The sequence below is a fragment of the Betta splendens genome, chromosome 13, assembly GCF_900634795.4.
Source record: "Betta splendens chromosome 13, fBetSpl5.4, whole genome shotgun sequence".
NCBI classification, from domain to species: domain Eukaryota; kingdom Metazoa; phylum Chordata; class Actinopteri; order Anabantiformes; family Osphronemidae; genus Betta; species Betta splendens.
The window spans coordinates 15,547,366-15,571,383 of record NC_040893.2 but is presented as its reverse complement, the minus strand read 5'-3'; the positions used below and the strand labels follow the sequence as shown (position 1 = coordinate 15,571,383).

At 44.8% G+C, this 24,018-nt stretch overlaps 1 protein-coding gene across 1 annotated transcript; it reads right to left on the bottom strand.

The window, feature by feature from the left end:
* Window positions 1-145: 145 nt before the first annotated feature.
* On the bottom strand, window positions 146-22,966 carry LOC114867741 (eukaryotic translation initiation factor 4 gamma 1-like). The gene is made up of 33 exons (XM_029170675.3): window positions 22,876-22,966; window positions 18,157-18,209; window positions 17,932-18,053; window positions 17,437-17,523; window positions 16,892-16,924; window positions 16,154-16,174; window positions 15,481-15,681; window positions 15,133-15,235; window positions 12,178-12,317; window positions 9,331-9,423; window positions 8,930-9,020; window positions 7,696-8,703; window positions 7,498-7,586; window positions 7,198-7,390; window positions 6,874-7,007; window positions 6,572-6,697; window positions 6,067-6,483; window positions 5,679-5,825; window positions 5,263-5,499; window positions 5,055-5,159; window positions 4,653-4,943; window positions 4,466-4,577; window positions 4,280-4,379; window positions 3,946-4,193; window positions 3,719-3,846; window positions 3,415-3,587; window positions 2,939-3,064; window positions 2,678-2,759; window positions 2,405-2,503; window positions 2,119-2,253; window positions 1,937-2,018; window positions 1,703-1,843; window positions 146-1,625 (listed from the first exon to the last, which is right to left on the bottom strand). The coding sequence occupies exons 3-33, from the start codon at window positions 18,004-18,006 to the stop codon at window positions 1,444-1,446; spliced, it is 5,199 nt and encodes a 1,732-aa protein (XP_029026508.1). The 5' UTR covers window positions 18,007-18,053; window positions 18,157-18,209; window positions 22,876-22,966; the 3' UTR covers window positions 146-1,443.
* Window positions 22,967-24,018: the final 1,052 nt, after the last annotated feature.

Below are 24,018 nucleotides of genomic sequence, written 5' to 3'. Positions count from 1 at the left end.
ACTAGAATATGAAAATTAAGAAAAAACATTTAAACTAGCTTCAGTGTCTTAATTCTGCCATCACAAAAGTATGGGAAGTTTTCATTTATCGGCAACAATCTTTATTACTTCTTCCAGTTTTTAGACGTGAAAAGAGGCATTAAACTTCTTAATTAAATATCTTTTTAATAAAGTAAAGCAAAAAATATGTACACATTTTCAATTAAATTGTAATCAATGAATCGGGTTGGATAATCATAAGCACCTTCTGCCAGCTGAGGAGAGAAAATATAAATACAGGGGAAACTGCCACTTCGTTTCAGGGGTGGAGGGGGCTTACGATAGCATCCTTTTCTTTGAAGAAAAAAAAAGTTAATAATAATAATAATAATAATAATCCTCCATCATATATTTACAGAACTCTCCTGAAATGCATTTCCACTCATGGAAGCAGAAAAGGCCTTAGGTTTTGTACTGTTAAACTTTAATTATCTTTAAGTGTTTTATTTTCATTAAAGTGGATTTTTGTCTGTATACTTCTAAGTTTCACGATTTCTCTTTTTTAAAATCCGACTACAGGCTTTTGTAGGAGGGTGCAGCCACGAGCCCTCGCTCTTCTCCCTCATTCTGCGGTCCACAGTTTGTGTGTTGAAGCGCGGGGAACTGGTAAAACAGACACATTGTGGTTGGTGGTGGGGTTGAGGGGCGTCAGGAAAGCGTGATCCCACCGCAGCAGCAAAAATGGTCAATGTTCACTGTCCCTCTCCTCAGTGACACCGTCCTCGTGGGTCGGTGTGAAATCCTCAGGAATCCACAACAGGTACTGTAACTTCTGTCTGAAATGTCCGTCAGACAGCTGTTTCTTTTTAGTTTTCCATATTTTTTTATAAAACACACTCCAATCATTCAGCGCTGGAGAAATGAAACAAAATCTAGTCGTCTACATATGAGCGTCATGTAGATCAAACACCGTACATGCGACATGACAATGTTGCTCTGCTGTGTCCGGATGATTAAAGATGAAGTCATCAAAAATATAGATGTGAACTGCCTTTTAAAGTTATTTTTTTATAGCTGTCATTAAGCAAATTGTCTTGAATAGTGTTGCCGTGGCGAGGAGAAGCCATTCTGAGAAAAACCTCAAAAAATACTGAAAGAAACAGCGTTGTCTCCCACGGCTTGGAACTTCAGCATTCCCTCTCTGATATCTATGCTCTGTATTTAATTCTCTTTTCTCATTTATTTCAAAAAAAGACATTCAATTGCGCAAGGAAAAACGAAACCGAAATGAAGAAATAACATGATCGAATGTTCGATCCATAATACAATCTCTCCCAGTTGAAGAATTTTTTTCTTGATTTTTTTTCTGTTTATGCAGAAGGGATTTTTTCTGATTCAGGCCCGAGTGAATCCTCCACACAACGTTGGCCTGAGCCACGAGTTGTCCCAGCCTCCGACAGGGTCCTAGCTGTTGTCGGACTCGTCCTCAGCCTCGCGCAGCCAGGTGAAAAAGGCGGTGACGGACTTGAGGGCCACGCCCTTGCCCTGCTGCTCGGCCGGGTCTTTGCTGGACTCCCACTTGTAGAAGGCCTCCTCCTTGATCACATCCTCGTCATAGAGCGTGTCGAAGAACATCCGCAGCAGATCTGACAGAGGAAAGCGAGATGTTAAGGAATGATGCACACACTTTTGAACGTCTGCGAGGCTTCACTGAGCCACTCACTCGCAGGTTGCTCCATCTGCACCATCAGCGCCTGCAGGGCGTAGAGAGCCTGCAGCTCCTTCTGCTCGTCCTTAAGGAATTTCTGCAGCACCTTGGCCCTTTGTTTGATCTGCTCACCGTCCACCTTGTAGGGGTTGTCACCTATATGGGCAAACAGAAACAGTCTAATTGCTACTCATGTCTCATCCAGTCTACTATTAATCTAAACCTAATGAAACGTAGACATGAACTCACAGATGATTGCTGACTGGCAAATGGAGGTCATCAGAGCTCTGACGAACATGTTGGATGAGCTCTGCTGCTCATCCAGGTTTGCCTGGATGAGATAGATAATCAGATATTTGTGATGAGAATAAATCTCTCTCATTTAAACAAAGGGAAATCAACGTGTTTAATATGGTGAGATAATTGCAAACCTCAATCCAGTCAAAGATGTTCTGAATGTCAGCCTTGTCCTGTATTAGTCTGTCCAGATGTTTGGTCAGCTCTGCAGAGCTCAGCTCCTTCTTCTTGCTCTTCTCCGACTCCTCACCCAGTGTGAACTCCACATTCTACAGAGTGACACGTTTCATCGTCACTGTTTTCAAACATATACACCCTAATCTTTATCACCTTTTTTCTAACAACTGATGTCTGCTCACATTTCATAGCTTATTAACTGTACATAAAACTGACTTCAAGACTCCGTTTATGACCTCTCACCTTTTCGGTCACAAACTTGTTGACGTCAACATCCTTAGGAAGAAAATCTTTCCACTGGAGGCCTGCATCCCTCCACATAGTGCCGGCCTTTTTATGGCTCTGATGGTGAAACAAAAACACCGCTCATTAATGCAATACTCATATCTAAATCACAAATTCAAGTATCCAATGATTAAATTTAGGTAGGAAAATGTGCATGGTCTAATTAAAATAACAATTGAAATATGTCTACATGTAAAAAAAAATAATAATTTACAGGTTAACGTGTCTCACCATTCCTTTGCAGAGTAAAATGAGAACGTGGGCGAGCAGCAGCCCAGCTTTGCCCAGAGGGATCAAAGGTTTAGACATCTCCCTGTAGGCCAAAAAAGGTCAAACGAAGTTAAACATTAATTTTATGCATTCAAACACTCTGGAAGCGTCTTCTTCTAACCTCTGATCAGGCAGAGAGTTCTGACCACCTGACTACCACTGTGCTGGTCGCAGGCGTTTGTTGCTGCCTCCAGCATTAGCCAGGAGGTGCCCGGGACTAACCTGAAGAGCTCTCCCATGGGGATTCCTCCCTCGTGCAGCATGGGAGTGATAAGTTCTGCCAGGTACTGCCAGATGTGGGGGATGTCTATCGCCATGTCCTCAGCCACCTCCAGGATCCCCTGAAGCCTGAGCAACACACAGCACACAAACATAAATGTACGGTTAAACATTTTAAATACCTGAGCAAATGGATAAAATGAGAACTGTGGCACCAAAGTGACGCAAACATAAATAAAACACTTTTGGACTAAGCTATAACTTCTGCAGCTGATTAAGCTGCACTGAAAAAACTAATTAACCAGCCAAAGGCAAGTTTTCCCTGTAGGTTTATGTTAATTTAAAGTCTTGCTGTTATGAACTGTATAATGATTAAAGAATCAAATTATACAACAACCCATTTGTGTTATGAGTTGTATCCTTCTTCTAGTTATTCATGAGTCCTATGTGAAACCGCCTCTCTGGGGCCGGGTACCGACCCTTTGTAGTACTGCTGTGTTGGGAGGATGCCGGTTTTCAGGAGCTGATGCAGCAGCAGGCCCATGTGCTCTCTGGCGATGGTGCTGCGCTCCAGTGTCGACTCCAGCCCGTTTCGTACGAAAACAAAGAGCAGCTGAGTGCTGTTCATCTCCTGCACGCACTGCAAGGCCTCCTGCGAGGACGCAGAACAACACACACATGACAATAAGCACTTATTTACTTACTTTACTACTGCTTCACATTGCTCAAAATCAGTGGGAATGAGACACACATGCATTTAATCAGCTAAATCTCTATGCACACCTTCATGTCGTTGATGTGGAGGTACTCCTCAATGATGGCTGTGGACTTCTTGTCCAACTCTTCCTCTGTCAAGGCAGGTTTGGTGAAGGTCTGAAGGGGTGGAGGTGTGGCAGCCGTCTCTCGCTTCACTATTTGTAGACACATCCAAAAACAAAAAGGTCAAATTTCTTTTCTATAAATGTGAGTAAATGTTTTTGCAGTATTGTGGCTTGTTTGTTGAAGCCTACCACTGTCTTTGCTCCTAGCTCTGTCTCTGCTTCCTCTGTCCCTGTCGTCCGTCATGCTCGCTACCCGGCGGACCGGATCCGTTTGCCCGCGCTGCTCCCGTTCCCGGCTCCGCTCCTCGTTCTCTCGACTGAAGCTGCGTTTAGTGACCTGCAGCCGGTTTCGATCGCGCTCGTCCCGTCGGTCGAAGCGGTCGCCGCCACGATCCGAGCGGTCAAATCGATCGCCGCGCTCTTTACTTGAACTATTTCTGAGGAAGGTGAGAGACAGTAGAGTCAGGAAGACATAAAACATTAATAATATGTCATTGCTTGTCTTGTCTATTCTACTGCAAACCTTTGCAGAACCCGTCTGTCTGAATCCGAGGCAGAGGATGAAGGCTGCTGAAGAGCTGAGTACCTGTTCAGAGTGGCCGGACGGTTTCCTGACTCTGAGCCTGATGATGAAAACACACACAGTTCAGATTTTGAGGCGCTCAACTGCATGATGTACATAAAACAGACATAATGCTGCGAGACTTACCAGGATCTGCAGGTTTAGCAGTGGTGCCACCACTACTGCCCTTACCCCAGCTCCCCCATGTGCCTTTACCTCCAGGGGCAAGCAACTGAATGTTGAAGTCAGGAACAGGAGTCTGTAACAGACAGTTGGTTAAAACCACACTAACTGCTATAAATACATCATTAAAAAATGTCTTGAGTTCTATTACCTTAGTGATTTTGCTAAGGCGAGACGTGTCAATGGGTCGGTTCTTGGAGATGGGCACGGTGTTCCAGCCCTCATCCTGGGGAGGAGCACCGCGACCCGCTGTGTGTGGCCCCCCACGTCCTCCTGGACCTCCTCCACCCATCCTGCCTCCTGGGCCTCCACTTGACTCCTTTTTGTTGATTAGGGCATGCTGTACCTTCATGTGCTCCCTGTGCTCCTCCAGCTCTGCCTCTTTGTGGATCTGGTCGATGGTTTTGGGGCCCTGGTCGCCTCGCCGCGGCACCCAGTTGTTCTAAGCGGGGGAATGGAAAGTAGGTTTTTTGTGGTTTGTTACAGATCAACAGTCTCCAAGCAAAGCAGCATACTGTATATAGTATGCAGCTGTTCTGTGTTTATTACTTACCCGTCGAAGATCCAGCACATCCTGCAACATGAAGCGGATCCTGGAGGTGGTCTTCCTCTCCTTTATTATCTTCTCCATCTGATTAAAGTACTGGTCCATACGAGGCTAAAAAACAGCAGCTTGCTGAGTGTCTAGTTATTCACCAGTTATTAATATTTATTATTATTGCTCGTCACATTAACTGTGCTCATGCATAAATGTTTTATACCTTGGCTTTTTCAAAGTCTAGATCCTTGCCGATGGTGGACAACAGTCTACACAGGCACTCCAGGGATTCCTCGTCATGGTTTTTGAGCAACTTTACGATGCAGTCATGCATGATGACCTCGGTGAGCATTTTAAGCTTGAACAGCTCACCGATAAACTTGATGTTGCCCAGGGAGCGCCTCCTGGCCTTGTCTTTAGCGTCTTCCAGCTCCTCACGGAGTCGCTGTTTCTCCTCCTCCTGTTGGGAAAACAATGTTACATATAAAATCCACGGGAGGTACAATGGTTGGTCAGAAAGAAGCCGACACTGGATTTCTGTGCAGCTATTCACAGATTTTGGAGAAAAGGTAACAAATATCCTAACATGATGCCTTGCTGACTTGCAGCTTTAACTTTAGTTGATGGCAAGTACTCTACCCCTGCTGCTGCTTCTAGCTCTTTCTGCTTTTTCTCAAAGATCTCGTCATCATCTTTATCCTTTTCAAATTCCTTCTGGCATCGATTTAGTAGCAGCTTGCGGAAATTCACAGCAGGTCCCGGCTTATCTTGGGTTTGGACTTTAAGCTGTAAAGACAAGGGGGAAAAAAGCATATTAACAAAACACAGTAAACACACAGGATGTTTGGTTATAAAAAGAGAGGAGGCTCCTCAATTCATCCCCATAAAACCATTGAGTCAGAACCATGAGTTAAGGATAGAGGAAGTTGTATGTAAAAATGAGGAATAAAAACATTCGAATCACACTCCTACAGTTAATACTACATCATCAGACTATTTAAATAAATAATAATGTGGCAGCACTTACCCCAATAAGGCAGCGGCACATGTTGGCATAGGCCACCGAAAAGTCTGGCTCAGAGATGGCCTTCTCAAAGGTGAGGTCTATGACTCCTTTCAACCTCTCCTCAGTGTCAATAGTCAGCTCCATGACCTGTTTCATTAGCTGTTGAAACTTTTGGGGAGTCAGCTTGTTTAGGATGCTGCGAACACGCTTGAAGAGATCCTGGGTTTTCAACTGTTCCGCATCACTCTCCTCAACCTCTTCTGCACCCCGGGTACGTGGTTGGGCAGGCTTTTTCACCGACGGTTTCCAAGCCTTCTCCGCCTTGTTCAACTGCACATCATCACTGAGCGACATGCTGGTGATGATTTTCCGGGGCTCTTTCCTCTGGATCTGTTGGGAGCGCCGAGGGCCACTAACTCCAATGCCCATACCTGGAGGCTGGTGAGAGGGGAGAAAAGGCTCAATTGCTTTGCCATGAACTTCAAAAACTGAGATGGTGAATCATGTTAACCAGACGTTAACTTACTGGTCCTCTGCCTCCTCCTCCCATGCCAGGCCTACCAAGGTTAGCAAAGGAGGGTGTGAAATCAGGACCGCAGTTCATCCCTGGTAGACGACTGGGGTCCAGTTGACGAAGAGGGGTCTTATTAGCCTAAAGTCAACAAGGAAATGAAGCAAGGTAGAAATAAACACACAAATAGTTCAAAATGTCTTTCAAAATATGTAGTGACATCCAAACAGTGATGTAAAAGATATTAATAACTCGATTAAATAAAACATTAATTAAACACAACAAATGGGTTCAGGCAAAATGTGTGTTTAACGCACCTTGTCCAGGACAACATCACTGATAGCTGGTAGACCCTCAGGCTTGTTCATGCTGGCAGAGATGAACTGGAAGCCCAGTAGGAACTCCCGGTCATATTTCTTTTTCTCTTCTGGATTAATTGGTTTCCACTGCTCTGAAACATAAAACGCACAGATTTAAATGTTTAAATGTTGCTGCTTCCTCAGTGAATACCCACCAACAAAAGGTAAAACGCCACGCCCTTATTTTCAGTGAAATAACATGAGCTGACACGCAGCTAACTCACCAAGGCAAGTGAGATAAGGTCATTGTTCAAATTGAAAAGCCCTGAAAATGAGACTCACCCTCTTTATACTGATACTTCATGTCTGTGGCATTTGGGCTGGGAGAATCTGGCTGAATGTTCTCAGCATCCAGCTTGTCCTCCTTGTCCTCCCAGGTCAGGTCTGCTTCCTCTGGGCTAGGAGGGGATGCAGCAGGCGGCTGGATTTCTGGCGCTGGGGGAGGGGCCGGCTCTGGCTCAGGTACTACCTCTTCCTGTATTACAGGATGGAATTAATTCAACAGAGTTCCCCCCGTGCATGTGCATAAAGACAGCTGATTCTCCTTTTCCCATCTCCAGAGTATATGGAGTAAAGACACACCTCTTTAAAGGCATCCAAAAGGTCTCCCACTGCCTCCTTTTTGTTCAGATCCTTCATCTTCCTCTTTTTCTTTGGCACAGACACAGCAGCTACAAAAACAGGACCGCAAACATCAGCCTCAGTTTAATACAAATATCTAAGTACAATATCCTATGTAGATGTTGAGAACAATTGTATAAATAATTGTGAGTGACCAACCTTGCATAGTAGTTTCTACAGGGGCAGGAGCAACTGTCTGAGAAGGGGGAGGAGGGGTGTCCTCCCGCTCCTCTGCTGTGGGAGGGGGAGGAGCGGCCACTGCTTCTGTGGTGCTTTCATCTATAGAAACTGCAGGAGATGGCGTATCTTCTTTGGCAGTGGACTTGGGCACTGGGGCATCTTCTTTGACATCCAGGGCATCTGGAGGAACAATGTCTTGTACCTCAGGCTCAGCAGATGCTGCTTGAATGACTGGTTTGGTGGCAATCTCTTGGACAGAGGGTGGAGGTGCAGGATGGTCAACAGGTGCAGGTGTGGCTTGGACAACAGGAGCAGGCACCGCTTGTGTAACCTCGGTGAAGGTCTGCGTGACCGGTTCCTCGCTCACATCAGGCTCAGCTATGGGGCTGTCATCCCGCTCAGCTGTGCTTGTGGCAGGGGCCTCTGGGTCCTGGGGGTCTGGCAGCGGCAAACCGTTTGGAAGGCGGAGCTCCTCAGGCTGTGCAATCGGAGACTCTAGCGGTGCATCCAGGTGACTGGATGGCAACAATAGGGACAGTTTTTCCAACGTAACCACTGTCATACCGTTAGATGCAGAGGAAGAATCAGCATGTACATCCAAAATAGTGGCTGCCTCCTCTGCTTTCATCTCCACCTCTACCTCCATTTCTTGGTCTTCCTCTGCTTCTGATGTGTGTGCTTCGTCGAGTGCCGTGGAGGTTGGGACAGGGTCGGGGAGGGGTGCGGGGTAGGCAGGCACCTCAGGAGCTTGTTTGGGGGATGGAGACGGTTCCCTTGGAGGTGGGGGAGCATCCATCACATCTGCAACTGGAGAACTGGTCGGAAGGTTGGAAACAGTGTTGTGAGGGGGGTCCTCTGCTTCTGATAGGGGGGGTTCCGGAGGCTTAGTGTTTTTGTCAGTAGGAATAGCCTCTGTGGAGATGGGTTCACTTCTAACAAGTTCAGGGGTCTTTGATGGAGGAAGAGATGTAGGTTTTCCTCTGTCATCTGGACAAAAGACAGACAAATTAATGTTAATCCTCTCCCAACTCTGAGGACACTCCTGCTCAATCTGAATTTGAGATCTGAGAACAGGCCTTATTCGAAAGTAATAATGAAGGCAATATACCCTGCTACTAAATATTAAATGGGATTTAAAAATGAAGAAATTCGATGAGTCAGTTCAGCCTGAGGAGGCAAGTTGTGATCAAAGCTCTATGCATACAGCACTCACCTGGTCGAACCAGTGCTGTTGTGGCAGCAGCTGTGACACTCTCACCGTTGGCCTGGGGCACTGCTGTACTTTCTGATCCAGATATGGCTGACTATTAGAAGACACAGCAAATGACAAGGTATGACCTTTGAAATCAACCGAGTGGTTTAAAAAGCAAAAAAAAAAACATGAAGCTAGCGCCCGCGTATTGGAGTTTATGGACTCCACATTAACAAATAATAGATCATTCGGACAGCTGGTAATATGCAGCAATTACCATAAAGTAATGACAACCATTGCACAGTACAGGCAAGTAAATTCATGTTTTTAATGCATTTTAATTATTACACTGCATATATTTAAATACAGAAATTGTTTGCTGAATCAGCAGTTTGTGATTGGGCTATGGTAGTGGAGCTCACCTGTGGTGGGGTTGGAGTGGAGCCACTTCGGCCCCCTGACATAATCTCCTCTGTAATGTCTCGACCCCCTTGGTTAGGGTCTCTTATTCTGATCTATGGAGGAAAGAAGCAGATCAACGGTCAGTGTGAGCAAGTGACTACGTAGAGTAAAAGAAACACGGTAAAAAACACAACTGGCTGTTTATTCAGTGCCAAATAAACTAGACTGTAGAAATAGCGTGAAGAAAAGAAAAAAGCGAAGTAGCTTTGCCTTGCAGTGACGCAGCGCCTACAGCCGTCAGCCCTTTCTGCGTCCTCATTCTTTGTGTGACTCACTAGCTGCTGCTCATTCACTGAAAGCTACATTTCTCACATTCTGAACACCAAACCCAACCACCAATCGCCATTTCTGCGCTGCACAGCTCAACGTGCTTCGGCCAGTAAAGCTGTCCAGTGAAAACCAAAGTCACCACCTTCAGTCCTAATTGTCAACAAATTCGTCTGTTGGCTTAAATTGTCAAAGAGCAAACTCTCATGAAAGCAAAGTACAATCAAGGATGACAACAGCATGTTGTCGTCTGCTACACACACACACACACACACACACACACACACACACACACACACACAAAAATGACCTAATTCACACCTAATTCCAAAAGTTAGAGTAATCAAGATGGATTAAGAAACGACCCATGGATAAGTGAAACACAATCACTAGACAAGGGTTAAAGTGGAAAAGTAAAAAAGTGAGCTGCTAATGCTTTAGCCTTAAAAAAAACTTAAGCCGACCTTTACCTGATTCAGTCTGTCAACGAATTCTAACGCTCAGCTTTACAAACCTTAGCAGGCCTCCCATCCTGGGGCTGGAGTGGCTGTTGCAGCAGCCTCAAAGCTGGACTTTAAAACCCCGCGGAGCAGGGTGGCTACAGCCTGCGTCGCCTTGCTTAGCTTAACTCGCCGTTCACCCACTGGCAGAGCGGAGCGGAGCGGAGCAGGGCTGGGCCGGGCCGGGCCTGAACGTCAGCGAGCTAACTAGCAACTCCACTCACTTTCTCCCTCTCCCATGCAGTGAACAGGGAGGAAAAAAGGGATCAAGCCAATGGCCTTGTAAAGCTATGGTTTTGGAATGCGCACCCCCGCCCAGAGACTAACAGACAGTTAAAGGGGCCAGAAAGAGAAGGCGGGGCAGGGTAGAGGGGAATGGGAGAGTTTAGAGTGGAAAAAAAAGGAACCGTTATCAAATGAGCAGCAGTGAGAACCAGAAACTCCCCCTCTCCTCATTGCCTGGCTCTGCTCTGTGGCTCTATGCATTAACATTGGCTCCTCCAAAGTTTTTTTTTCCAAGCTCATCTCTTTCAAGACCAGAAGAAACCAGCACAGGAGGAGGAGGAAGAGGAGGCGGAGGAAGAGGAGGAGGGTGCCACAGCAGCAGAGGAAAGCTAGCTGTTAGCCCTTCCGGCCCAGAAGGGGGAGGATACCAGTGGCCACGTGGAGCTGAGCTATGTGCTGTCACGTCCTTCACCGCCCCCTCCTCCTACGGATTTTCTCCTTCACACACACAGCAAGAGCAGGAGACTTGAAGAGTAGGAAAATGCTCTGCAAAGTTACAGCTTCAACAAAATGCAAGTTGGCAGCCGTTGAAGTGCCACAGACACAAATCACTCAAAGAAGCCTAAACACACATTAACACACACTCTATCCCACTATAATGCAAATAAAGGTTGTTCACCTCTGGGCAGCTTAACCCACTTAAAAATTTTACATACTCAAAAGAAAGACAACACGTTGCTCAAGTGCATCATCCGCCAACATGAAGAACACAAAGCTCAGCGTTTAGATGACTTTCAACGATTGAAGAATTAGGTTTTACTTGTGCAGAGTTTTACATTTTATGTTATAGCATGGTTGAGGCCGCTGGGAATGAGCCAAAGTCCACCCAACCACAGCCACAGCCGTGGATGAACTGCCAAGTTCCCTGGTGAGAGGGACCCAGACACCATGCAAACCTTGCACTGAACACTAGCAGCCTTTTACTAGCAACACTGGCAACACATGCACTCTTATCATACTGGGTTCGTTCTTAAAACGCTAAACCCATACACAAATAAACAATTTAAACAATGCCATAATTATTTTAATATTCAATATGGCAGGTTAATCAAATAAAGACAAGCAGAGAGATTTTAAAAAAAGAAAACAGCCTCTGTGATTAAAACTGATTACTAAAAAACTGGTTCAGAAATCAACCACAACCTCTTCCCAACTACAGCAAACAATCAAAGCTGACAAAACCCAAACACACTGGAATCGCACGTCATTACCATTAAGGAAGCTACAAGCATAACAGTGAACAAACAGGGTCCTCGGTTCACAGGGAGATGCCACATTCCAAGGAAGGCCCACAATGTCAAATTGGGGAACGTGCTGTACAGAAAGTTAGTTTGGCCCTAAGTCGCTAACATCAGTTGTGGTTAGTAACACAAGAGGTGAGAAGGTAATAGAAATACTCAATAATGCGCTAAGCTAACCTCATTCCCTCAATAAATTCACCCAGTGTTAACATTACAGGTGAGTGTGGTTTGCAGGGTAACAACAAGTGCCAGAACTATTGCTGAACATTATTCAGATGTATATTGGACGTCTACGGGTCAGAAGAGCCTTGAGATGAACTTACAGCAGTTGATAAAAGGTTGACTAACAAACAGACGTGATGTGGAAGTCCACATATTTAAACACAAGCTCTCCCAGCGGTGCTGATAACATTTTCCATTTTAGGTGAACTGTTGGTTTAGGGCCGTTATCTTCCTCCTAAATTTCCTACTTGAGGTTGACTGAGGCCTCGTGTCGTGGAGCTCTGACCTGTACCTGTTTGCGTTCTCGCTTGGTGGGGATGTGTTGAGGAGGCTGAGGCGGTGGTTGCTGCTGTTGTGGCGCAGGGTTCATAATGACGGGTGCCGCCTGCACCGACGGGGTGAACTGAGGCTGGGCGGGGTAGTAGGCCCCTGCTGTGAATCAGACAGAGAGAAGAATGTAAACCAACACAGTCTGACATTGCTCTATAGCCAAAACTAATGGTGAGAACAGAGAACTGATGTTAGCTGCATTTAAATTGTGAACCTGTGATTTCAGCAGTCACAGTTCTGTGTCAATTCAAATCAACGATTCATCATCTATCACACAACTCGCTGTCAACTGTGTTGAGTAAACCCTGGAAACAAAATTAATAAATTCATTTATTACACTGCATATATTATAAAAAGGAAGCACAGGTAATAGTGGTTTATCCCAAAATAACGTTGAAACCACAGTTGCTGTTTCACTATTACAACCGTATTTAGACTCGTGTACCATCGCAACATGTCTATTTGTGATGTTTTGAAACGAAGCATATGCAAACACGACCTAATAAACAGGCCTTCAGAGTATGACACAGCACTCGCTCCCACTGCCTAATCCTTCATTTGGGCTCTTCTTTCTTTCTTAGGGGTGTAGTACATTGACATAAAAATCAAGCCGGCTGCAGTTAACATGAGCCAGCACAAAAAGCCGGAGCTTCCACGCTCAAATGAGTTCTTATGGCCTACAGGCCGAGACAACCAAGCATTCAGTAACATTACCTGGCCTCAGCTACAGCACCAAACCAGTTGTAGCCCAAAATTCTTAGAATTAGAGAGGCCACTCATTCAGCCCAGCAGTAACCAGCTCCTGTTCTGCCTCTCTCTCCTCTAGATGCATTTCAGTCTAACTCACATTACTGTGTCTACATTGTTGATCAGGAGCAGCACAGACTAAATATAGTCAAAAACCCACACCGGGTGAGAGAGTGAGTGTGCAAGAAGGAAAGGGGAGGGAAGACAGACAGGAAGAAGGGCAGAGAGAGAGAGGGAGAGGGAGAGAGCATGCTGGGAATTAGAAAGCCAGACTTTTCTTGGACAGTGTCCCAATACTGTAAATAAGAGGCTCTGAAATATGACTCAAGGAGACAGTAGTGGAAGAAGGGGCTGCAAAGAGACGCCTACCCTCAGTGTCCTGTTGCTCCTGAGACCCACGATTCCCCATGCTGAGTCCAAAGTATAGAAACCGGAGAGGGGGGGTTTTCACAGACCCCCTCTCTAACTTCCTCCTGTCCTCTCAGGAGTGCCCTCTCAGAATGCCTTCTTTTACCGTTCAGCCCTGCCTCCTCCAGCGTGTCTCAGTTTTGCTCCTCCCTCTGACCTTTCTGATTCCTCCCTGCCTTTCACTCTTTTTCACCTCGCTCTCTCTCCGGCTCCAGACGTAATAGCAGGCGTTGAGCCGTGTCACATGGAGTGAATCTGAAGACTTCCCAGCTCCCTTAACTCTGAACTGACCCAATCCCTATGAGTTAAAATTCACAAAGGGAATGGGCTTTGGTCAGAGAGTTCAGCAAATCGTGCACCGTGGGGGGTGCACGATTAAAAATAGTCCCCATACTTTCAGCACTGCATGAGAGGGTATGGATTTACCTGACTGCTCCACAAGGACTTAGCTGTCAGAGAAACTGCACCATTTAACAGACTTTAACGCATTAAAGAGCCTGGGAACTATGTGTATTTGTCATGTGAGTTGTTATTTAGGGTCAAAGTGAACTTGATGTCATGTCACCTGATCTGTGAAGTGGCTCATGTACACTCAGTCTAACATAACCTACATAGCCACATAGCTCTGACATTAAACAGGTCACTATATTAGCTTTAAGTGTTGCAGAAACACCCTAGTGAACTTATTATGTCTGTGATAAACTGCACTGAAACCTTTTATAGGTGAATGGGTGTAATTTATCTCCCTTAGAGAAGCTGTATGTCTTTTTCCCCCCCAGAGTTAAACAGCAGTACTGGTTCTGCACTCGGCATTCACATAGTAAATAGACTGTAGATTTCTCTGAAACTAAAAGTTGGATTTACTGCGAAATGTTTTGTACAAAAAGTCCACAAATACTAGTGCTGAAAATCTGTCTAATTTTCATTTCAAGTGGAATTATTTCAGCGGTTTCTAGCTTTTGTTCAAACAACATTGTATGAACAGCCCAAAACGATGATTTGTGCTTTTTTTCAGTCCTGTATTGAGGCCTTTGCATTCTATTGCTGATGACCTACAGTTTAAACAGAGACAACAGATAGTTCACATGCCAGCTGGTAGGAGGTCAGCAAGTTTGTTTTTAGGACGCCTCTGGTTCTTGTTATGTACTGACAGTGAGTCACCCCTAGAGGGTGTGACAACACATGAGACCTAGAACAAACAGGCTGTAGCACTAATGCAGGGGTGGGCAGTCCCAGCCCTTCAATTTCCACTCACATAGTTACAGCTAAAGCAATGTGTTCAGTCAGTCTAATGCTTGAAGAGACTGTATGACAGTAAAGTAAGAAAGCAAGTTTGTCAAGAACTTGTATGATTGAAGTCATGCTCAACCAAGTGTTTAGAGACATTGTTGCACTTCCTCCGAGGAACTTACGAATCTTAAGTCTTAAAAAAGTCAATTTGTCAAGTCTTACAAGGAAAAACACAATTAAAAAGGAAGGCTCTGGGCAACAGGTGGACAAAGAAAAGAATTTTCAAAGCAAGTGAGAACATCACTAACAACTCAAAATAAAGGAAACAGGAAAAATGGGGTTAAGAGGTAAAATGATATGGAGCTGCTCAGTGGCATCAGCGTAACTATCAGTTTCCTAATTGTTTTGTTCTAATAAGCTTTTAGTTTGTGGACCAGTTCTGTGACCAGCTCTAATGTCAACGTAAAACCCCTGCTCAGTGTTTGCTGTGCGCGCGAGTGGTTCAGTTGAGGCCCCAGGTAGAGCCTCTTACCATAAGTACCATATTCAGCGGGGCTGGTGCCTGGGTAGAAGCCTGGGGTGCCAGCTGGGACTGGATATTGCTGGGGGGTGGGCACATACGTTGCTGACCGGTACTAAGGAAACAAACAGAGAGGAACATAGAAGATGAGACAAAAACAAAGGAGGGATTAGGTGGAGAATAAACAGTCACAAACACGTGTTAAATAAACCTGCACAACCAGTTCCGCTCACCAATAAAGATGTCGCCCCTTGGACATATTCAGGCTGTACCCAATTAAGTAATTAGTGAATCTTTTGGTTCATGAAAAAAGAAAACATAGCAGTTCCACTAAATACATCTGTGTTTGTGCTTGCCCACCTGCCCAGGTCCTTGTATAAAGTAGGCAGGTGCCTGTGGTGAGCTAGGGAAGGGCAACTGTTGCCCAGGGATCATCATCATTTGGGAGCCAGGGCCCGGCTGGTAGACATGGGTAGGTGTCACGGGGCGAGGGGCGTTGCTTGGAGGGACACCACGAGGGCCGCTGCTCGGAGGCAAGGTGGCCCTGTTGGCGTAGTAGGGCTAGAGAGGAGGTAGGGCAGTACACCATAGACATGGATGAAAGACGAGCACAAAGGACAGGGAGAAGATTGTGGGAAAGACAGAGCAGAGAGACAAGTGAAGGAATCATTAGTTACCTTCATAAAACCTCAAAACATTTGTACACCCTCATTTGATTTTATCTCCTGGTCAAGGCAGAACTTGCTTGTCCAGCCTAATAGCTAGGCTCACGGTTTGTCCATGAATTTGTGGCCAGACTCCAAGTGGAAACATATTGGCTGTGCCTGCCAAAAGAGATAAAGCAGCTAATGCTGCTTCATTCAAAGCCTCCTCATTGACATTCTGCTGCTGGCCTGGGACCTATCTACCACAGCCAGCAAAATGACATCACGCCAACAGTACACCGATGTCAAATATTAGACAGTCTTATGGATATTTTTCAATATGGTGAGGAAAAAGGACAGGAAATGGATTTAAGAGGAAACTAATTTACCTGCAGTGACCTGAAGCTTCCCTTTGGCAGCACAAACAAAGAGCACACACAAACATATAGCAAGAAGAATTAAGAGGGTGGGAAAGGACGCGTTGAGAAAAAGAGAGCACCACAATCATTTAGAGCAAAGTGCCAGAAAAAGTCCATTGTGAGTCAAGCCGTGAATTAACAAGAAACACGCAAAGCGCCTCAGTCTAGGTTCTAGGTCTAGTTACCTTTGATGCAATCTATTAAACAAAACGAGTATTAATTACCAAGAGTTTGTGTGTTTCAAGAAGAGAGAACCTGTTTCTGACATTTTCAACTAAACAATTTCTCATTCAAAAGGTATTAATAATGCTAATTAGCTATAGCTACGCCACAATGTGACTCGTTGTTTTGCCGACACTGCAGCTTTTGTTAAGAATTCCTAGATTTTGACACAAGGTTGCTGTGAAAAGATGCCAATTGGTTTTGGTCACATGAACATTGAATGTTGACATCAGCCGACAGTAGCAGTCAAAGCTGAGTGAGTGGAAAATCTTCACATGCATCCTGTATCATTTAATACGTAGTCCTATAATATGTCGACGGTAGAAGATTGGTGGGCAAAGCCGTTACAGTATGTAGACACTGCGTAACAAAGAAGCTCGGAGACCACAAACCTGAAGCTTACTGAGATAAACAAACATTTCCCTTATACATTAGAGGGTGAAAATGCTCCAACCCAACCATGTTAGTCAGCTGTGCTGTTAGTACCTGTTGGTGTATAGGTCGGGGCCCTGGGGCAAACTAGAGGAGGAGAGGCAGACAGGACAGAGGTTAAGACAAAAGGCACAGAGATCCATGCTCCATTCTCCACTGCTAGACTCAGTCCAGTTCTGCATGTTTAACACAGCCATTAAAGTCATTAGACTCTTCCACATGTCTGTAGTGACTATTTAATCAAAATATTATAATTTTGGAAAAAGGTTTAAGGCTTAATTTGTTGCTTAATCCCTAATAATTAATAAGAAACATTGCTGTATCCACTTGTGTTTCCCCCAGCCATTTAATAGCAGCATGGAGTAAAGGGAAAACGTTTGAACTGCACAGATAAGGCCTGTGCGAGCTTGTTGCACGCCGATCAGTAAGGTAGAGTACAAAGAACAGGCTGACACAGACAGTTAAAGTGGTGCAGAACTGGTGAGGAGTAGGGAAACAGGCATGCAGGCATTCAAAGAATTCCACAGATAGATTCAGGATACACATCATGTTTCCTCCTGGTGAGAATTCAGATAGCAACAGTTGGTAGTTAAGCCTACCTGTCGGGGTTGTGGTGTTGGGTTCATTTGTGGAGGTGTTGAGGTGGCAAACACAACAGAAGGGGGCTGCCCAGGGGGGAATGAGGGCTGCAGGAGACAGAAAGTGATATCAGCAAGAGGAATATGGAGTGAGAAGGATAAATAAATAAAAACACGGACACTGAGGCTGATATTTGTGTTATTATTGTGTCTGTCCATATTTAACAGGAGCAGAGATTAATATAAGATTAACTAGTTACTCCTTTCAAATACACTATGTATCTAAGGCAAGGTGAGGGTATCTTAGAAACTGCTGAGAGTCGCACCAGAAGACCAGCTTATGGCAGCTGTAACCATTCACTGCCAGAGAAAGTGCTTTACTGTGTGACCTGTTTTTTATTACATGCACAAAAATGCTGTGACAATAGCTCTTTATTCTGTGGGAAACAAAGTGGAGCAGAGAAACACACCCTTAAAAAGGGCGAATTTGAATGGTAAAGTATAGGGATCATTTACCTGTGAGAGACCGGGGGAGGGGGCAGGGTGGGGGGTGGAGGGGGGTCCTGTAATAGGCTGTGGTGCTTTATTCATTTCATGGGGTTCTGCATGGGGAGGCAGATGTGGACCTGTATGCAAATCTGTAGGAGAGAAACAGAGGCATCGTTACATCCATGTCTAATGGGCGACGTAAACGTCCCACAATAAGTAGTAGAACAGATCAAGTGTGGTGTGTATACTCACATTTATGAATCTTTTTAGGTCCCAAGTGTGGGTACACTGAGGAACAGTTTGTCCTATAACACAGACAGACAAACAAACAGTGTTAATAAAGAACAGACGGAGGCTTGTAGCAGATTTCAGAAGCTTTTGAAGATGTATACGTTTATACATACATCCAAAAGTTACTACATACCACAAATCAGTGAATATGTATGACAACAGCAGCAATACTTTGTATATTTACTATATAAATATATTCTTAATAGCACATAGATGATGTCACAGCACAATACAGTATGAAGGACGATCCTATAAAACAAGTGTTACATCTTAAACCAGCAAGTGGTTTAATGAATGATTGAACCACTTTAATGAATTTAAGTGGTGAATGGTCCCGCACTTGTATAGTGCTTTCTACTTGTGTTCCTTAAAGAGCTTTTACACTGCATTCACCTTCACGCATGTGCTCACACAAACACACACCAGAGCTGGTACCAGAACTGCTACGCATCTTATGCTGACACCGGGGGCAACTTGAGGTTCAGTGTCATGCCCAAGGACACTTGGGCACATGATTCGGGAAAGGCCACAGACCCTTTGGTTGGTGGCCAACAGCTCTACCTCCAGAGGCATCTTGGGAAATGACCATTACCAAGCAACACCAGAACAATGAACCTACACTAGCAGCACAATTCATTTAAAATGTGTGAGCTATGACACCTGTAGCTCACATTACTATAAATGAGAAAAGCCTACACATATTCCAGTTGCAGAACACACATACGTACAGCTAGATGTCTATACTGTTATGCTACTGAGATAAGAGTTATTCCCTAAATCCAGCCTGATGATCCTTAGTTTACATGATGCTCACACTAGTGACACATCTGGTATTTATAAGCGAAGCCTACATTTTGCTCCCACAGCCACACATGCACACACTCAAGCAATAGTGTAAAACGCCTGAGTCATGATGAATCAGCATAATTCTTTTCCTTTTTTAGGAAGGAAATCACACATCACAAATGGTTGTAATCAGCACTGTTGCCGTGGCTACAAGGACACACAAATACAAGGAAACAAAGAGACGATGGATCTTTTACCTGAGAGGGGGTTTCCATGCAGCCAGCTCTACCCCTCAGTCAAAGTCACCCTGAATAACACTGATGTTAAGATGTAACTCCAGTGGACTCGAACCTCGACTGCGGCAGCAATGTAAGTCAGGGTAAAGAAAAGCCTGTGAATATGTGAACGGCAACAGCTCAAAGGCCCATCCAGAGACAAGGAAAAAGTCAGACTGAGTAAAGCTGGTTGGAAGGTGAAATGCTTAGTAAACTATCTCAGGGTTAAAAAGGAGTCTCCGCGCCCTAAAGGCTTTGCTCCTCTCACTGGAAAACACACTAATAAAAACCATCAGGTGTTTGGGGGGGGGGGGGGGGGGGGGTACGTCACCTGAAGCAGTATGATGTGGCGAAATTCCATAATATCATGAACAACATATATGTCAGGGCCACACCAGCAAGTCTATAGGCTGCATTCAAACATCAGTGCAGAGCCTGTGCACAGTCTGCAGACTTTCAGAGCTGGCAAAGACGGACCCCGAGGACCCCAGTTTTGCAGCAAACTATCCTTTAGGAAAGGTATGCAGGCTAATGCAAGACACACCGACCCCTCCCCCCAATCTGACACAGTCCAGTCATTTGAGCTGGTCTGCAGCACAGCGAAGGCCGAGCCGCCAGCACCCGGCTGGTAAATCATGCTCATTCAACTGTTGCATAAGCTTCTGCCTGCGCTCCCATGAAGCATGGGGACAGAGGAGGAACATACTAAGTCACACATGCAGGAGTGAAGGCTTGCAAAAACCTAGCAAGGGGTCACATTAAAAGCAGTGGGTCCTAACAAAGTCTACGTTGGCATCTGTATCTGCCACAGAGCCTCAGTGCTGGCACACCAGGCTACAGCTGAATCCAGTTTCACTCAAGTCAGCGTTAACTTTGGAAAACTATTATAGGTCAGATTCAGTCTGCAGGGCAGAAAAAAAGGAAGGAGTCTGTTATGAACGGGGCAGTGTTTTAGTTCCAGGCTTTATAAAGAAGAATCAGCACATTTAAAACAAGCAACATCTAAATTTAAGTTCACCGAGTTAAGCAGAAGGGAGTCAGTTATTCACGCCATGCTAAAACCAAGGATTACCACGTAAATGTGTATTTCACCGGTAATAATTCTACAGGGTGACTCACAGCGATTCAATAGACATACACAAAAGGAAGACGGGACAACATTGGGTCAAGCACAGAAGGTCGGATATGGTACATCTGCAAATGCAGCAGAAAAACTCACAATAGTCAAAATCTACTTCAATGTGGATATAATGTTGCATATTTTCCCAAACTGACTACAATCTCAGAGGTAATCCTCACACAGAGTACTGCTATGAAATATTATACAAGTCCAAAAAGGAAGATATAGAGCTGATACTATACAGCACACATACTTTACAATGAGGTTTCCACCTGGTCTTCCAAGATTATTAACTGAACAAGAGTGTCAGTGCAAAACATCTGCACACAACAAATGTTGAGTCAGACAACAATGTACAGACAGTGAAAGTTGAGATGAAACACACCGTCTCACACCAGCACAGCCTGTTCCACGCAGCCTCCCCTCGGCTCCTCTGGTTAACTAACATTGTGCCAAAAGCCACACATGTCCAGACTCTATGCTTTCAAGTTTCACAACAGGAAGCGCAGCAGTGTCCTTATGTCAGGCAAACTGTGGCCGTCTGCCTCTCCTGATCATGCATTTGTCCTGATTGGACCTCTGCTTTTAGTTTCATTCACCCCCCTCTGAGTGAACGCGCCTGAAACTTCTGCATAATATCACAATTGAATGGAGAGAGACAACCCAACATGCATGTCTGCAGAATAATGGGACAACACCTGCTTGTGTTAGCTACATGCCATCCATTTTGGACCCACGTCCGCAGCACTGCCAAACATCAGCCTCGCGACTGCCCGTGGAGAAAAAAAAGAAGCAGTGATCACACAGTCTACGCGTGATTTCCTGGCAACCTCTTAACGCGACAAACACGTCAACGTCAGAATGCTGCTGCGACGTTCACGACGAGCTAACGACCCCAGTGGCGGCGGGTCGCTTCTGCTACGACACAGGGGCGTGTCTGCTCGTCTACTCACGCGCAGCGCCCACGACGGACGGCGACTTGCGTGGGATCATAACAAACACGCACCATCCCAACATTCGACCACGTCAAGACACTTACGAATGTCATTGCGAGCTCGCGCGCCCGTGTGTTGTGCTGTTAGCTGCGCGGCTAACTGTCCTAGGCCGAACGTGGACGTACCACGTGGTTTCTCCCGCTGTTGGCGCGACGCACATGCACCGCTGCCGGCTTCACGCCAGCCACACCTCAGCCGACATCGACCGAGACAGCGGTCAATTTTACGAAAAAACACATATAAAAGACGCCGGCCAACGAGGACGCGCGCTCGTGAAGCCGGCAACGCACGCAGGCGTAGCGGCTGTCACGTCAATGAATGATTCTTAAACGGAACTACCGCTTATTAGCCCACACTCCGTAGCTAAATATGCTTTAAAGAGGCGCTGTCCACAGAGTCGTGACAGCGTGTACAAGTGCAAGAAGCCAGAAACGTAGCATTTAATCATGAGTCAGACACCTTCGCCGCCTTCACTTAGCTGCCAAACACCTCACGCAGCGACAGCCTGCTGTACATTCATACTGATGAGCTGCGGGGAGAGTGCTGAGAAACGCTAATGTTAGGTCCCCTGTTACTAGGCTTCTATTACAGTCTAGACACAGCGACCGGTCAAGGTGTCCGTCCCTCATCAAGGGCCACAACATCTGTCGTGTCAAATCCACGCATTCTTCATACACATTAGCTAAACATAGCACTGCTCCGGGGTCACATGTTTATGTTCTCTGGTAAACTGGAGGGGCTGCGTTTGTTTTGCTCGCGATCACAGCGGATGTGTTGAAACGCCAGCTTAGTTTACCACCTTTACGTCCCAACACAACTGGTTTCAGATTGCTGCCACCAGCGCTGCATCGCCATCACACTGTTTCGTGTATCAAGTTTTAAGCACGCGAGCTATTTACACTCCCATCTCTCAAAAGAGATGGGTTTCTAAGAAAGCACTGGGTCTATTAGCAGTACACACTCCCCACTAGGTTTCAGGTAGGAGGACGAAACCAGGACAAAACACAACACCGACCTATCCCACCTACTGCTACACACATAAGCTAGCCTACTGTTTAGCTCGCTAGCAACCAGTTGGATGGCTATCATCATAAATTACGCTAACAACCTAAAACAACAACCACGAGAGGCGACAGTATATACAACACGCATCATATATAACACACATGCGTCACATATAACACGACATGTAATCGTCTCTTTCGTAGTGGTTCTTCTTGACTGTCTATCAGAGCGTTAGCTTAGTAGCAGTGAAGAAAGAACACCCACGTCGTCTTAGCATGGAATGCTAACAACTAGCTAGCTAGCTAATCCCTGAAAACACAGCAGGAACACCAGTCAACAGAAACCACTGAAGAAAGTCACCACAGCCGGGTGTACTTCAGACAACAGCGTAAAATGTACAATTGGAAGTCCATCTAGAATGTCTACGTAAAGGCGACTTGACATGTAAACACATAGAAACATTTTTAATAAAGAGTTTAGCTCAGGATCGCAGCATTACCTTTCTCTCCTTGAGTCCGCAAAGCCGGACGGACGGAAAATCTTCCCGGAAGCCGGTAGGTAGGTAATTCCGGCAAAATCCCGTCACGTGAAACTTTCATAATAATCATGTTGTAGGTTGTAAATACAAAATTTCTCCGTTGTTTTTGCGACTGAACACGTGACAATCCACGGAGATGTGTTGGTTTTTCAAAGTAATTAAAACATTTAAAAATACATTTTCTAATATGATTTAAAATTCAAGTTCAATAATAAACTGTATCTCAAAGGGATTTAAGCCCTTTCCTTTTTAGAACGTTTGTTTAAGTTTTGTATTAAAACCACAAATATTATTAACAGCATAAAGTTAAGTAGTGTTTAAAGTAATGGTTCACAGGTATTTGGGCAATGACTGAGTTAATTGTGCCTTTAAAAACCATCACAATAGATTTAAAAAAAAAACAAAACAAAACGAAGACGCCATTATATGTAACCCTTCAGTGTTCATTTGAGATTGGTTATTTAATTATTGCCTTATTTTTCGGACTCCTACACTTTAATTTACTAATTTTTAATCTACTGTGGTGGCACATAAAGGTAAAATTAACTGTATGTGCTATTTTTACCTTGGTCTAAAGTGGCACTTAAGTATTTTAACTTCGAGTTTGTACACCTTTGCCACCTTTTGATGCTTTAACTAATAACTCTAGAACACATTTAAATGATTAATGTACAGAAATTAACTCATTCGCATTAACAGGTCGCAAATTGTATTCATTGGTTAAAACCGAATTTGGTAGAAATACTTACAGATTACAGGAAACAGCCTTTGAATTCTGTAATTTACAGCTAAATTCCAGCCCAGTTACATAATATCAAGACTTCCATACAACAGTTCTATTACCGGGGGGAAACCTAACTCACTGACATGACCTGGCCGGGCTAAATAAATATTAGTTAAACACAATTTACATGTTTAATAAAAAGACGTATTTGTTCTGAACACAGTGTATTCATTTGCAAAGCTCACTATTGATCTTTGTCAGGTGGCTGACCGGTTGGAGTCAGTTACTAATTAGTTAAAAAAAAATACAATTTAAACAGATATACATTAATTCACTACTTTACTTGGTACAGATGTACAGTCTAATCCAACCCAATACAA

What these genes read in the sequence shown, in the direction of transcription:
- LOC114867741 (XM_029170675.3), bottom strand. Translation starts at nt 18,006, where the DNA reads ATGAATAAAGCACCACAGCCTATTACAGGACCCCCCTCCACCCCCCAC. An exon ending in TGCTAAACCTGCAGATCCTG is followed by an intron (nt 4,380 to 4,465) that starts GTAAGTCTCGCA and finishes TTTCATCATCAG; the next exon opens with GCTCAGAGTCAGGAAACCGT. An exon ending in TTGCCAGTCAGCAATCATCT is followed by an intron (nt 1,844 to 1,936) that starts GTGAGTTCATGT and finishes TTGCCCATATAG; the next exon opens with GTGACAACCCCTACAAGGTG.